We start from the raw sequence: 15,130 nt of genomic DNA, 5'->3' as shown, positions 1-15,130 counted from the left end.
ATTTTAGCGTTTTTTTTAAATATTACTTAAAATAACTCTTTAAAACATTAACTTTTAATTTTTTATATTTTCTTTAATTTTTTTCTTTAATATATTTATTAAATCTTCAGATGATTCTTTTTAAATAAATCATAATTTTTTTTTATATTTTATATTTTTAATTATTTTAATAATTAATTTTATCAAACACTTATATTCTTTTTGTTCTTATGTATAAGACTCAATTACCTAGTTCGTCAAAATTAAAAAAAATGACTAGTTTAGTTGATTGATATAAATTTGTCTTAAATTTATAATTTTTTAAAAATTATTATTATCATTAATACTTCTCTCTTTTTTGGATGAAAAATACTTCTTTTAATAAAGAATATTTTTAGTCTAAAAATAATTAATATAAAATATTATAGATTGAATCTTATAAAAAATATTATTTTAAATTTAAGTCTTATAAATAGAAATTGATAAAATAATTTGATAAGGTAATTTTTTACTTTTTCCAACTACTATCTTATAGCTTTTAATTAATTTTTTAAGATAATGTATCAAATATATCAATAAGTTACTAGTTATAAAATCCTTGTATTAATATCTTAAAAGGAAGGTAGTGTCATCTTACTTCGTATATAAATAAAGAACCTTAAAAGTCCTGTATTGGCACCGACAATGAAACTAGTTTTTACATGTTCACCAAATTAAATAGCCAAGTCACTCCTTTCAGTGGAAGTTACTACTTACCACCTTTGCTGAAATTTGAGAAGAAAAGCCTTCTTTGTTTAACCAAACCCACTGGAAATTTATCTCTGTCTATAAAGTTTAATATTGATTAACCACTTTTGACTTAAATACATTCAAACAATTGAAACATGAATCGTTTTATATTTTCTAATATTTTTTATGATAGTTCTCTTAATTATTCCAGAATTAATGTAATTATGATAAAACAAAAAAAGTCGACACAGTTTCTTTTTACGACAAAAGTTCAAAATTTGACTAGCCGTCCTTTGCATTTGCTCTTTGAAATTGACCATTATAATTAATGGGTTTCACATGGCTTCAAAGCTAGGTCTGAAATCACGAAAGATGATTTGACATGATTAGAAACAGCTTACCCACCCAAAAACAATTAGCATTTTGAGATGCTAATTTAATTTTCAATTGTCTTTTAACTTGAGAAAATGTGAACAAAACACAAGTCACTTTACTCTTGTGATTAATTTGAACGTGTCATCTATTTTGTTTTGTCCTATAAATATTTGCAATTACGATTTTTCAACTGTTGTAGACACGAACTTAATTATACATAATTACATTTAGTTGTGTAGAATTCCATCATTAAATTCATCATCGTAGAATTTTTCATCCTCCTAAAACCTTTGTGGCTTGTAGTACATAAGATTACGAAATTACTTTTAACATAAAAACTCTTTGTAACGCCATTTTCTATTCATCAACTCGAAAAAACTGAAAAAAAGAAGTTATTATTATAAATAAAATAAACTCTAAATTATCCTTGATTTGTTTTAGATTATCCTTAAATAACTAAACGAGCAAAATGACACAAATCACACGTAAAATGATGATTGATGAATGGCTAGGAAATCAAGTCCTCGTACGAACATTTATTAGTTAATAACTAAAATCAAATCAAAACGCAACAATGGACGATTCTCACGTCACTTCCCGAAAGTTTATGAGAATGTATGGTCACTCTTAGCTACAGTTACTACCCTTTATCAGTTTTTGCACGCATAGAAATTCCAGATTTCAGAGAAAGAACTTCCAAGTTTAGAAGAACACAAGCATGGTTTTTATAGCCACCACAAGAATCAATAATAATGCAACTTCTTTTCTAAATCTTAATCTAACATACATGTCAACAACATTCATTGAAAGTTCCACTTTTCTAAATATTAATCTAGCATACTTTGCCAGCTTGCATGTATTTACCAAACCAAAAGCTTACTTGAAAGAAACAGAAGCAGAAGAAGTAGATACACATCAACTTTGCAAGGTTTGTCATCAAGTAGATACACATCAACTTTCAGAGGTTTGTCACCTTTTTTCTCTTTGCTTTCAAGTACAACACCTTTTATCTTTAAGCCAAGTCACAAAACATTCCTTTCTTTGAACCCTCAGGGGTTCCATCACAAAGCTGTAGGAAAGCTAGCTAAAGCTTGTCCAGATATACATATATCCTTCACATATGTGAAGAAGCTAATAATAATAATAAATAATCTACATATACCCTTTAACAGCTCATTTTGAAACGGTTTGTCCCTTGAAAATGATCTTAAAAATAATAACCAGAAAAGAGGGAAGCAAAACAACAACAAAAAAACCAAAAAGGTGAAGACAAAATACAAATAATTAAGGCATCATATACATTACCCTTAGATTTTTTTTTGTCAAGAGATTCAAAGGTGGGGAAGGAATGAATATGAGATACATATTCAATCATATCCCTCTATGGTTCCCCATTTGAGCTTTGTAAACCAATGCCGTTGTGTTTCCTTGAAGGCCCTGAAGGAGGTATTGGCATTGCTTTTGGCAAGAAACCAAAGAAGCTTGGAGGAAAAGCCTCACCCTTGGGCTGCACTTTGAAAACTTGATGAGAGTGTCTAGCACCATAGCTATGGCCAACAAAATATATCAACCAAAGTATTAACACTAGAACCAAGTTGAGGTATCTTCTATCCATTAAGGGAGTTTAAAGAATTCACCTTCTTTTATGGCAAGAGAATCTCAGAAAGGAAAGAAAAAGAGTGAATGAGAGAGAGACAAAGGGTTAAGTCGTTGAAGGGGGAGATATGTTGAAACAGAAAAGGGAGGAAATGCTATAAGATGGTTTGAGTTTCACACATTCTTAATAAATGAAAGGAATTTAATCATGGGGTGTCTGTAGTGCCAAGAGTGGCTTGTTTGTGAAGTATATGTGAAAGAGAGGAAATGGTACTACCAATATTACAATGAAGAACGAACGAGGCCGGTGTGTGCGGAAACATGGGGGGAGTAAATGCTATGTCATGTGCTTTAAGATTTGGCTGTTGGAGGTGATATTTGTGTTAGGCTTTTGGTGGCTTGTAGCAATAAATGAGACAACATGAAGCAATAGTAGTACTTTTTTACTCAATTAAAAATTATAAGAGACTAGGAAAATTCCTTTATGAGACCTTGGAACGGGTCCTCGGGGGAGGGAAAGGTGTTCTTCAGTGTTCTGAGTCATACAATTTGTGATAGTATATAGAAACCAGCCAAAAGAGTATGGCCAAAATGACTTGAACAAATAATAAAAAGAAAGGAGAAACATTATATGTATTTTATTTATAAGGATATATAATACATAGGGAGCAAAATAGGGTGAGTGTTGTCTTGTTAGGTGAATCAGTGGGCCTTCATGGAAATTAATGGCCGACTATGGAACTGAAAGTCCGAAACTGTTGTGCTAAGTCTCACAGCAACATGTAAATATATGTCCCTCATCAATGACTTAGGGTCTAAAATCTATAGGTGTATTCAACGAGGTGATGTCATAACTTCCCTAAGTCATTTTATCGTAATTCAATTGTGAAAGAATTATATATATATATAACTAAATAATGGTAATTATTTCATTTTGTTTATATATTTACATTCTTAATTTATCCTTTAATCACTTTTAAAAATTATCCTTAATCACAAGTAATTGTTTTCTAACAACTTGTCAACATGATAGTTATTATTATTACATCTAACTTAAAAGAAAAAAAAACAATTTAAGCACAAGGCATGAAGTATTGTTTTTCAACTAGTCAAAATAAAGTAATTTATGTGTAAAAAAATGGTTGCCTTTAAGAAAAAAAGAAAAAGATTATCTAATTTGGTTACTGGTTTTCTCAAAGTGATATATACAAATAAGGTTACTTATCTTAAATGGAAACGCGCCTAGTGTCAGTGTACACATGTACAAGAGTACATTGATGAATGTGGCGAGTGCTGCATGAATAGGGTAGGCAAAAGTATTTTTGGGTTTAATTTCTTAGACCATAATAAAAGTTGGACAATGAAGTTAAGGGGCCCCATGGAATGCACAAAAATAAGAGAAGAGACGGATAAAGTTGGACCCACGTTCTGTGTGGAAACAGAGACAGAAATTAGGGACAGATTGATGAATTTTGTTGTAATCAGTGCTCGTAAAGAATGCTCTATGCTAGCTCATAGGAGAAAGAACAACTCAAACAAAGTTGGGCAAAAAGTTTAGACACTTATGTGGTCGGGGACAAGTTAGAGTGCCTGTAAAGACAGTATTAATCGTAACAAAGTTTTAAGAGAGTATGTATTAGATAATTATTGTTGCCAACAATACACATGTTCATAAGAGATTTTTATACACCCCAATTTTTTTAAACACGCCAACACATATATCTCTTTTTTATTTATGTTTTGAGTTCAAATCCAAAAGCACTATTAATTAAAATTATATATGAGATATTGTCTACTTAAATATTTGATAATACTATAATTTTATTCTTATAAAAAGTGTTTTGGTGAGTTGAGAAGAAAGAGAATATTTATAAATAATATTGATTTTAAATTTTGAGTGATGTGAGATTTTATGACTATTTCAATAATTTATATATATATTTTCTCACAGTAGATGTTGAATAGCATTTGGGTGTCTAAAAATAATATTTGTATTCATAATTTTCTTTTGGGTGGGGGAGGGGGTTTGCAAAGTAGCTTTACATATTATCTTACGCATCAAGTTTTATATTTTCCGTAATCCTCCTTTATTGTAAGATTTATATAATATGGTATAAGTTTATTTGCACATATAATTTAATTATTCTACCAAATACAAAAATAAATATTAAAAACTTATAAGACTACCATTTTTTTTTACACTTCCTTTTCTTGTTTGAGTTTTTAGTTTTGTTCTTTCCCTTTAGTTCCGAGGCAAACGAGGATTGAAAACTTTCTAAGCCCATTACTGAAGTAAAGAAAAGAACAAAACATTGGAACTATACTACATACTTTTTTGTATTGGGGGTACAAATTGGAACTACAGTTATACTCAATTGAATAATGATCCTATCTTGAATCTTCTACTGACCTAAGCCAGTGCTCCGGAATCAAAAGAAAGTACTGTAGTTACATTAATAATAATGGAGAATATATTCCATCCAAAAGAAGATAGAAAAATAAAAAAAAGGGTACTGGGAATTTTTCTTTCCCTGTTATTCATTTATATTTCTCTGGTAAAAAATGTCAGTTGTTTGTTTCTTCCCATAATTTTTTGGTGTTTTACATATGGCATAACTGCATATTCCTCAAAAAGTCTATAGTCTCCTCTCCTCGGCATGTCACTTTTCCAACACATTTCACAATAATTTGCACTATATATTGATTTATGAAAGTAATGTAATAGTTTCCACTTTCCAGAACCACACAAACAATATGCTAGTACTAAGTATAGGATAATTAATATGACAATAAAAAAAGTAATGGGAATATAATTGGTATAAGAGCATGTGAGGAGATAAGATGAAAATCATGGCCATTGAAAAGTAGTTTTGTCGATCAATATCATATTGTTCTATTAAGCTTTGTATGAGGGCATGCAAAACTTTTATGACTCTTGTGTTTTTTTCTCCCAGTTCGTTGACCGTACCCGTGTGAAAACACACAAGTTATCTTCAGTTAAAGAGGGGGAAAAAAACAGATACACGCAAACCACATTCTGTAAGCTCCTGTTGCAACCGACAATTTGTGAATGCTTTTTCTTCAACATAATTGTGACCAGTGGCCATAGATAGAAATTCAAATTTTATGGTAAAGGGATAATACCATTATAAGGTAACGAAAATCTTTAATCATCTATTTTTTGCTCTTTTTCCTTCCTTACGTTTTATTTTCTTTCACTTTTCACTATTTTCCTAAATAAACCATACCCTTAAAGTTTGAACAAGTTTCTTCTTGATTGAATGATTCTTCCAACTTGTCTGGTCATCCCCTCACCCTTGACGATAAATGAGAAGTGGAAGCAGCCAAAACTTGGGTTTTCTCTGTATGTTGCTGTTGTACCTTGAAGCACAATTTGGGCTTCTAATAGAAAGTTAATGTGGCCAGAATTTTTTTATGAAAAGAAACCGACCATTGTTATTGGCACCTCTTGTCTTGCCATTATCATCCCCTGCTTTTAAAATACCCTAAAATTACTCTACTACCCCAACCCCTTCCCCTCCTCCCACCATTCCTTTTCTGATTTCACTAACCCACCCACCTCCCCTAACCTCCTCCTTTTCATTTCTCTTTTCTTTTCCTTCCCCCTTTTCATTTTTGTATTTAGTTCATGTTTAAATTTCAATAGAACATAAAGAATATATTTTAAAAAGTGTGTTAGAAAGTAATATATTTTTAACATTTTCCCCAGTAGCTAATAGGTTATAATCGAGAAAAATAAATTAATTAAATTACAAAATTTTAAAGTATCAACTGTTTAAACCGAAAAAAGGCTAAAGCATTTAAAAATACAAGAAGAATATAATATAATTACTTTTAATTTAATATATATATATATATATATTATAAAATATATTTTTATTTAAATATATATAATATTAAATTGATATATTATATTAAAAAAAACAATATTCATGCAATCTTAACTCATAAAATAGCTAACCTAATCATAATTTTTGGGTCGAATAAGGAGAAAGAAAAACGTGCCCCAACCCATCCGTACTATTTTAAAAAAAAAAGAATGGAAAGAGTGGGGTGGGGTTGTAAATTTTGTCTTCTTTTTTTTCTTTTCAGAAACGGGCCAATGCTTAGGGTTTGGTGTTTTGTGAATTAGGGTTTGGTGTTTTGTGAATTAGGGTTTGTGATTGAATCTTCATCTTCACCAATCAATCACCATAACCATAACTTGATCTTCTGTCTCGCCATGACGGACGGTTCCTGGAATCGACAGCAGTCGTTTCTCCCTCCTTCCGCCATGCTCAAGCGACCTCGTACTGAATACGGTTCGTTCTTTTCACTCTTTCTCTTCATAACGCCATTCTTTCACATTTTCCGACCATCCAAAAACACCCTAAGGCGACTACTACTATTTAGAATTTCAAAGGTAGGTTCTCTGATCTTTGTTTCTCTTATCTCTCTGTTATGTTATTCTTCTCTCTGTTTCTTTATCCTTGCCACCTAAATTCTATATTAGAGACTATGGGAGCAGTGCCCATTGATCATTAAAAACCAGCTCAAGAAAAGTGGTATTGATTGTAGTAAATGAGGAATGCAAAAGGTTCCCAAACAACACGCCATGGCGGACAACAAAAATTATATATATAAAAACCGGAACAAAAACGACAAAGATGGCATATATATATATATATATATATATATATATATATATATATATATATATTAAAAGCATCATTGCTTTGGTTTTGAGTGCTTATAGCTGTCCCTAATATTACGCTTAACTATGTTTTTATTCCTGATATATACTTGAATTTTGCATTTGGTCCCTACTAAATTTTTCCTTTGAGATAGATCCCTAATATTTCAAAAGTTTTGTGCGAGGTCTCTGTCCTCAGAAGAGATCCATTAACTGCTGATGTAGTCGTTAACTCGACACATCGGCAAGTTGAGGAAGCAACCATGGCAGTAGTGTCGACTTCAGACCCTTGTGTTTCGCCATGAATTGGCTGCAGTCGCTTTTCAGACCCTGAATCAACTTAAACACTAGATCTCTTATGCACTCAAAATCCTCTTGCATAAGAACACATTGACACATGCCCATCTAAACCCTATTGTCAAAATATGATTTTGGTTTCAGGGATTCCTCAACTGTGCCAATGGGTCTGTGTTTCCAATCTCAAAAACGGACCTTTTCAGAGCAGCACCATTCCCCCTCTTCCTTGCCCTCTCTGACCCCTCCCTCAACACCACTCCCAGCCTCTTAATCTCGGCATACGCCACCACCACCACCACCCCTCTTCACCAGTCACCACCGCCTCTAGAATCGTCAGCCCCTCCTCCAGCATCGCTGCCATGGACACCCCCATTTGTCGTCACGGTGTTAACATGCAAGCTCGGATTCTCCTCTGCATTAAGGAACTGAACCAATAGCAGAATCGCTCCCACTTCAGCTATACAGGCTCAGCTATCCTAATTTGTCTTTGCCAATCCCCAAAGCTCGTACACGATGCTGTTTGTGTCTTCCACACTCAAAGGAATGTTAACATTATCATTATTTTCCTTTCCATTTCCCTTGAGCTTGCTGACCAAAAACAAAACTGTCATTCACGTGGTTTATAATGCGGCTTTGATGGTAACTCCACCGTTGTGTTTCCCTGTAACCCTTTCTGCTTTGAAGGGGATTCTCCGCTCGTGGCACCACACTGCTATCATGTTCCACAACACGCGATTGGGGATTAGGTTGGTGTGTGATAGCGTTACATGTCATTCTTAATCTGACATGGCATCACAAGTAGCTTGTTGACGTGTCGAGTTAACGGTCACATCAACAGTTAATGGATCCCTTCTAACGGCAAAGACCTCACACAAAATTTTTCAAATATTTGGGACCCATCTCAAAGGAAAAATTTATTAGGAACCAAATGCAAAATTCGGGTATATATCAGGTTCAAAAACATATGCCCTAATATTATCCTATAACTGAAAAATAATTGGAATAGGGGTTTTATAAGAAAACCTCCGGACTACAAACAAATAATAATTCTGAAAAGAACAGAACTAAAACTCTGAAATTTTAAAAAAAAAACAGAACAGAGGACAATTCTGAAAAAGGGAATTTCAGCACCAACATAAACAAACATAATAAACAGTAAAGAACATTTGAAAAGAGGAGAAAAGGAGAGAGAAAAAGTTCAAGAAAAAAAGAAATAGAAAAACGAAAGATAAAAACCAGAGTATGTTGGAGCGGAGAGAGTCATCAGAGTAGAGAACATCGCAGGACAAAGTGGGTTGCCGGAGGGTTCGCACATAAGGAAGGTTTTGTGCTGCTAGGGTTCAAGTGAGTGTGAGAAAAGATTTGTACTCGTAGAGGGAAGGGTTCAACTTAGAGTAACAGTTGTGTTTCGAGTCAGGTTGTTTCTAATGGGCCAGCCTGAGCTCAAAATTTTCAAAAAAAACAGAGGAAACCCACCACATCTGCCATGCCCACCGTGAACCGCCATGTCGTTATGGCCATGCAAAGCGCCATAGCCCAAATGGCGGACGCCGTTATATGAGCTAGAATAGCGCTTAACGGATTGTGGAGGCCACTGTTACACCTTCGTAATGCCATTATGGCGCGCCACCATAACCGTCATGTGATAACACTGCTTGTTGCTGAGTATAAAGTGGAGTAGAAGTGTTCCCAAAAGTGGGTGCAGCATGGAGACCAAGAGTAGGTGAATTGTACTATTGTAGTGGTGGTTGTGTGAAAGTAAATAGGCTTGTACTGGATTCAGAACTAAATAGGCTGGTTGAGCCGTTGAGGCGCCAAGTTATGATCAAATAGATGATAGCAAGTCATGGCATCATGACCTAACCTTTTGACATAATTGACAAGAAACTGAGCATCAACAACCAGGCCCTCCGTGACCATTTACATTACCTGATTCACTACAGCTGCCTCTTAAAATGAGCCTACTGAGTTTGTGACCGACACTTTAAGAGAATCCATAGGACTTAGTGTAAAGCAAACTCTATTTACCACCATATCCAAGCGATGGTGAGAACTGCTGACTTGATTTACATGGGGACCATGTGGCAGATGAGGTGACAAGGCAAGTTGGTGCAGATGGTTGTATGCTTGATGCTGCAGCATTCTGTTTTAGAAAAGCTTGAGCTACATTCAAAAGAGAAGATTGCTGATGCTTATCAATTCATGCTTCTTGAACAAGCATCTAGGCTTCAATATTGTGCGCCGTAAGCTGTTCTGTAAGCCGTTCTGCTGTTTATTGAGGGCACAGAAGTGTTGTAATAATTAGAAGTCCATGAGATTGATCCTATCATAATTCTTCTTGTTTGAGTTTAGATCTGAGTTGACATGCCTTAGCACATGTGCAAAAGAAAATAATTCTGGAGTTTCTCAGATCTGCCAGGAATGTGAGAGAATGAATATTTATCAATTATTAGAGAAATTATGTGTCGTGATATTAAAAGCTAACTAAAAGAATTGACTTATGTTGTAAGGAAGATCAGTGATACACATGTTTGAGAATACTAACTGTATAGCTACTTAGAGCTGTAAAAGCACAAGTCTGTTAACTGAGTCCAGTCACTACAATTTTTTAGTAGCTACTCTAATACAACTAGTCTAGAAACAATGGTTTACTGTTTTTGCTACTTGGCATGAACTGATAATTTGATAGGTATCAAGTGTCAACAAGCGTGTTTGGGTGAGTGCACCCTGCTCTTTATATTATTATGAACACTTTGCGTTATGGAGAATGTGTTGTTTAGTTACCTGTGTTTTGCTAGCATCTGGCACATTTGTTAGATGTATTTTATATATAGTCAGTCAGTGATTAGCATTGTAGGGATGACATTGCATATGGCAAAACTTCTATAATATAGATATGTATTTTCAGCTTCAATTTTTTTACTAGAGAAGTTGTAAGACTAGATTCTGTTACATTGCAGATATGTCACCTTCTGGTCTGACTTCAGGGGGCAATGAGATGCATAATTATATTGCTCGAAATGATGACCATACTGGTCACCGAATTCTAAAGGACACTAAAACACTTGGATCTGCTTATGACCGCTACCTTCAAAGCGCTGGGGTAACATCTTAACCTGTCTTATTTACATTATATGTGTGAGGATGTGCTTTCACAGCTTGTTTGCTGAAAACTTACTTTTTTTGTTATGAAGCAGCTTACTTCGTTTAATTCTGGGGAAGCCAGTGCAATTAGCAGTGTTGGATTGGGAAGGGGTGTTGGTGGATTGCCACATCATTCACTAACTGATCCTGCTGTCACGGGGCATCCTGGTGGTGGTCATGATCTTTCACGAAATGGACGTAATGTCAATTATGCCAGTCAGTTACCAGTAGATGCAGCTTCCATGCCTGGACCTGAGACTCTACCTCTACCCCCAGATGCTTCAAGTACTTTATACGTTGAAGGTCTCCCATCTGGCAGCACGAGACGGGAAGTAGCTCGCATCCTTTTTGTTCTCAGATACTGGATAGGAATTTTATATTGATACTTCCAACTATCTTGTCACTTCATTTATATTAAATTACCTATTTTGTTCTCAGATACTGTATGGGAATTGTATCGTCATACTTTCAACTGTCTTGTCCTTAATGTCATTTTTAGATATTTTTCGCCCTTTCGTTGGATATAGAGAAGTAAGACTTGTGAGCAAAGAATCCAAACATGTAAGTTTACTGTTTGTAGCAGTTATCTGTTTGTCCTCTTTTAACTTGGTTTATCGTTGTTCTGTTTCTTGGTTGAAAGTTCCTTACTCTTTATGCTGAAATGCATGCTTGTTGCAGCGTGGCGGAGATCCTCTAATCCTTTGTTTTGTGGATTTTGCAAATCCGGCCTGTGCCGCTACTGCTCTGAGTGCATTGCAAGGTATCACTTCTTGTTGCCTTCTGTGATCAAAGGAAATTAATTTCATGTTTTTGTTGTGATAGTCATATAATAGGAAATTGGAAATCATCTCAGCACAAGGGTTACTTGATGAAGGTTCTGAAAATTGAAGAATTCCCTTGGGTTTTTGGCCTTCTGAACCAAGATGTGGTTATTAAGTTGTCATTAATTTTTTGGATGTCTTGTTATAATTTTGAATCATACTGAGGGAAAAACATTTATAAGTTGCAGTAAAATTGTAGAAAAGTATGATATGCTTATCCAACTCATGAAATTACTCAATATTCTATATTTCTTTTGGACCAAAAGGTTTTAAACTTGGAAAGTGGTAAATCACTGTTACACTGAATATCTATATGTAAGTTGTCTGTGATTTAAAGGCTTATTCAAACTGTTACGTCATAGTAACTGAAGTGGTGAACACGTGAGAAATAAGTGCCAAGTGCCAACTTCCATGTTTCCATTTGTCATCCTGTCATTCTGAAGTACATAAAATGAACACATACTAATATATCTGTTCTATTAACTACCAATATCATTGTTATCGTCATCATTATTATCATTGTCATCCTGGTGTCTAGTGTGTCTGCCTTTGCAGTACTAATGATGAACTCTAGAAATGTATTCCTGTTCTCTAATGGTATGCCATTATCTGCTATATCACCCTCACTTTCACCAGTATAATGAATATTCTTTTATATCACCATCAGCTGTATCTGTGGTCACCAAGCTAAGGACAAAATTTAGTTGAAAGTTTCTTAAATCCTTGCCATCAAGTTCTTCAATTAAATGATGACATTTAGATGCCATTATTTCAATGAAGAACTTAATGGTTTAAAGAAACAAGAAACTTGATCTAAGTTATGTCTGCAAGCTAATGGCTGTGTTCTTTGGGTTCTTCTTACTTCTAAGTCACCCAGTATGTAGGAATTGAACTCAGTGGTTAATGATTTTTCACATAATTATGTACCCAAATTTCATAGTTTTGCTGATATTGTGATTGGATGGTGCAGGTTATAAAGTTGATGAACTGAATCCCGAGTCTAGTCACTTGCGGCTTCAGTTTTCTCGGTTTCCTGGTCCCAGATCTGGACCTGGACTTCGTGGCAAGAGGTGAGGTCGTTCACCCAAAGCATTTAGGTTTTATGCTTGTTACAATGACTTGTATTCCTTTATCCATACGATTCTGGGGTGAGAATATTCACAAATCAATGTTCACCACAAGCAAATTTAGTCTCCCTCCTGGCTACGATCCTAATTATAGAGCTCGTGAGGTGCACATACTATTTTAACAGGCTGAGATCAAACTACAATTGAATTTGAACAAATCTAACATGGAGATTTTTGGGATGGGCCTAGTCAATTTACTGTGTTGTATAAATATTCATAATTTTTTAATGAACCTAGTTAGAGTTTGTTTTTTGTTGGCCAAATAAAGGTATAATTATTATATTTTTTATTTTATTTATTTTCAATAATATCTGCTATACTGGTTGTGTCCTTGCTTGAAAGAGCTGTTGTAACTTTAGTCTGTTTTATTGAGCCATGGGAATTACTAGTGTTTGATGACATTTGGCATATATGTGCAAATGTTAGTTTTAGGCCTTATGGTGCTACCTAGATTGCTTCTTTCATTGCTTAGATAGATGTAGGGTCGGTTTGTTTAAATTTATTTGTTGAAATAAGTGTTTATTTTAATGAAATAAGTAGCTTTCTGTTTTTTTAGTGTGCTTGTTTAATCTGTTTCTGCTTAAAAAAAATTCTGTTTATTTTAAGAAACAAATCTTATTTGTTTCTTAAAAAAGTACTTATATAAAAAGTGTTTATTTTAAAGTTATTTTTTAAAGTTTCAGCAAACTCGGCCATAATAATGTAGGAATAACTGCTAAAAAAATTCTGATTTATTCCATAGAGATTATGGTGTAAATTGGTAGCTTCCATGGTTAAACGAAGAAAGACTTGTTAGAGCCTTCAATTAGGTTTGATTGGTATGTTTTATCTCCTTTTGCATTGCGTAATGTTTTAAAATATTTTTATAATTTGGAAGTACTGTGAATATGGTATATTGATTATTATTTTTTTTTATCAAACTATTGTACTTTGGTTATTTTTATAATGATTTTTTTAACTTATTGTTAAAGGAAATGGCTGGATCTAAGAGGGAGTGAATTGGATCACCAAAAACTTATTTTCAAATCTTCTTGGATTTGTTAAGAATACCTTCAATTTTAGTTACATATAAAACTTGGTCTTGAAATCAAAAGATTGATTCTAATGGATGCTGTAGTTAATTTGTTTTTTTTATATTATTTAATGGAAGATAGCTAATACACAACAATAAAGATGAATATGACAATAGTAAGAAATATGCTTAAAAAATTGTAGATGCAAAGAGATAAGGGAAGAGAAAGATTGTACAAGTAAATTTTATACTAGTTCAATCACTCGTGTGGTTTACATCCAGATTTTTCATACAACCCTAGTATGAGATTCCATTAAATAAATCAATGATTACAAACACACTTAATAGACGAATGTACAAACACTTATGCAACAAGTTCTTGAACTCTGTAAGAATCAAACTACCCATGTGGAACCCTACTACATAAACTCTTTTGAGGACCCTACTCAAAGATTAATACAAAAATAGAAAAAAGAGTAATATCACTTGAGAGTAATTGATATGAAGAAATTCAACACATTTATCATATTTCTTCAACGAAGACCCTCCTAACATCCTTTTGAATGATGCGTTGTTTCTTCATGTTAAGAAATCTTGATTTCCAGTTATGAATCTTCAAAATGGCTCTTTCTTGGCTCAAAACTCTTTTATGGACAAAGATCTCAAAAAAATAGGAGAGTCTTATGAAAAAGTGCTTACAAGTTTGATTTTTTGGAGCAAAAATAGAGTTAATCAATTATGCTTTGATTTAATCAATTTTGTTTATAAGGCTATCTGGTATAAGGCTACCCAAGTAACACGACAAACGGGATAAGAGATTATTTTATGAGATAATCAATTATCTTAATTGGGTAACCAATTATTTGTGTACCTATGCAAATCCTAAGTCACAAGACACGAAATAATAGATTATATTGTTTACTTAATCGATTATTTTATTCTTCATCATATAAATTTCACATTTCAAATTTATTTTCACTCAAATTTAATCCCAAAAATTAGGTAATGATAAGTGGTGGTGAAATAATGAAAATAATATTAATGGTGACAGTGATGACAATAATAACAATGATAATGTGATGGTAGCGTTGATGTTGATTACGATGAAGATGATGATGATGGTGATGACAACGATGAGAGTAACAAGATGGTGACGACAATAGTGACCATGATAATGGTGATGATGGTTGGTGAAGATGGAGATCCAATCATAAACCCTAATTCGTAAAAATATCAAAAGATCAAATCTTAAGCTTTGGCTCGTTCACGCAAATAAAAGACAAATTTTTCAACTACATTTTTTGTTTCATGTTCTAAAGAAGGATAATTAGATTTTAGATTTCTCAAATATTACAAA

General features: G+C 33.5%; 1 protein-coding gene across 3 annotated transcripts; it reads left to right on the top strand.

The window, feature by feature from the left end:
• Positions 1-6,745: 6,745 nt before the first annotated feature.
• Positions 6,746-13,028, top strand: LOC100816230 (RNA-binding protein 2). Of its 3 annotated transcripts, none has more exons than XM_006589434.4 (6): positions 6,746-7,001; positions 10,630-10,772; positions 10,864-11,152; positions 11,313-11,374; positions 11,492-11,573; positions 12,605-13,028. In XM_006589434.4, exons 1-6 carry the CDS (start codon positions 6,923-6,925, stop codon positions 12,706-12,708), a joined length of 759 nt encoding a protein of 252 aa, XP_006589497.1. In that variant the 5' UTR covers positions 6,746-6,922; the 3' UTR covers positions 12,709-13,028. The 3 variants fall into 3 exon arrangements, with proteins under 3 accessions (XP_006589497.1, XP_003536435.1, XP_006589499.1); XM_003536387.5 differs by having other exon boundaries at positions 6,750-7,001; positions 10,867-11,152; XM_006589436.3 differs by having other exon boundaries at positions 6,966-7,102.
• The last annotated feature ends 2,102 nt before the right edge of the window (positions 13,029-15,130 follow it).

Source organism: Glycine max, chromosome 10 (assembly GCF_000004515.6).
Source record: "Glycine max cultivar Williams 82 chromosome 10, Glycine_max_v4.0, whole genome shotgun sequence".
Classification (NCBI taxonomy): domain Eukaryota; kingdom Viridiplantae; phylum Streptophyta; class Magnoliopsida; order Fabales; family Fabaceae; genus Glycine; species Glycine max.
Note: the sequence above shows the minus strand (reverse complement) of the source record. Positions and strands in the feature narration are given on the sequence as shown.

Excerpts from the sequence above, each read along its gene's own strand:
- LOC100816230 (XM_006589434.4), top strand. The coding sequence starts at position 6,923 with ATGACGGACGGTTCCTGGAATCGACAGCAGTCGTTTCTCCCTCCTTCC. Across the intron at positions 7,002-10,629 it reads GCGACCTCGTACTGAATACG|ATATGTCACCTTCTGGTCTG; the intron begins GTTCGTTCTTTT and ends GTTACATTGCAG. Across the intron at positions 11,574-12,604 it reads TGCTCTGAGTGCATTGCAAG|GTTATAAAGTTGATGAACTG; the intron begins GTATCACTTCTT and ends TGGATGGTGCAG.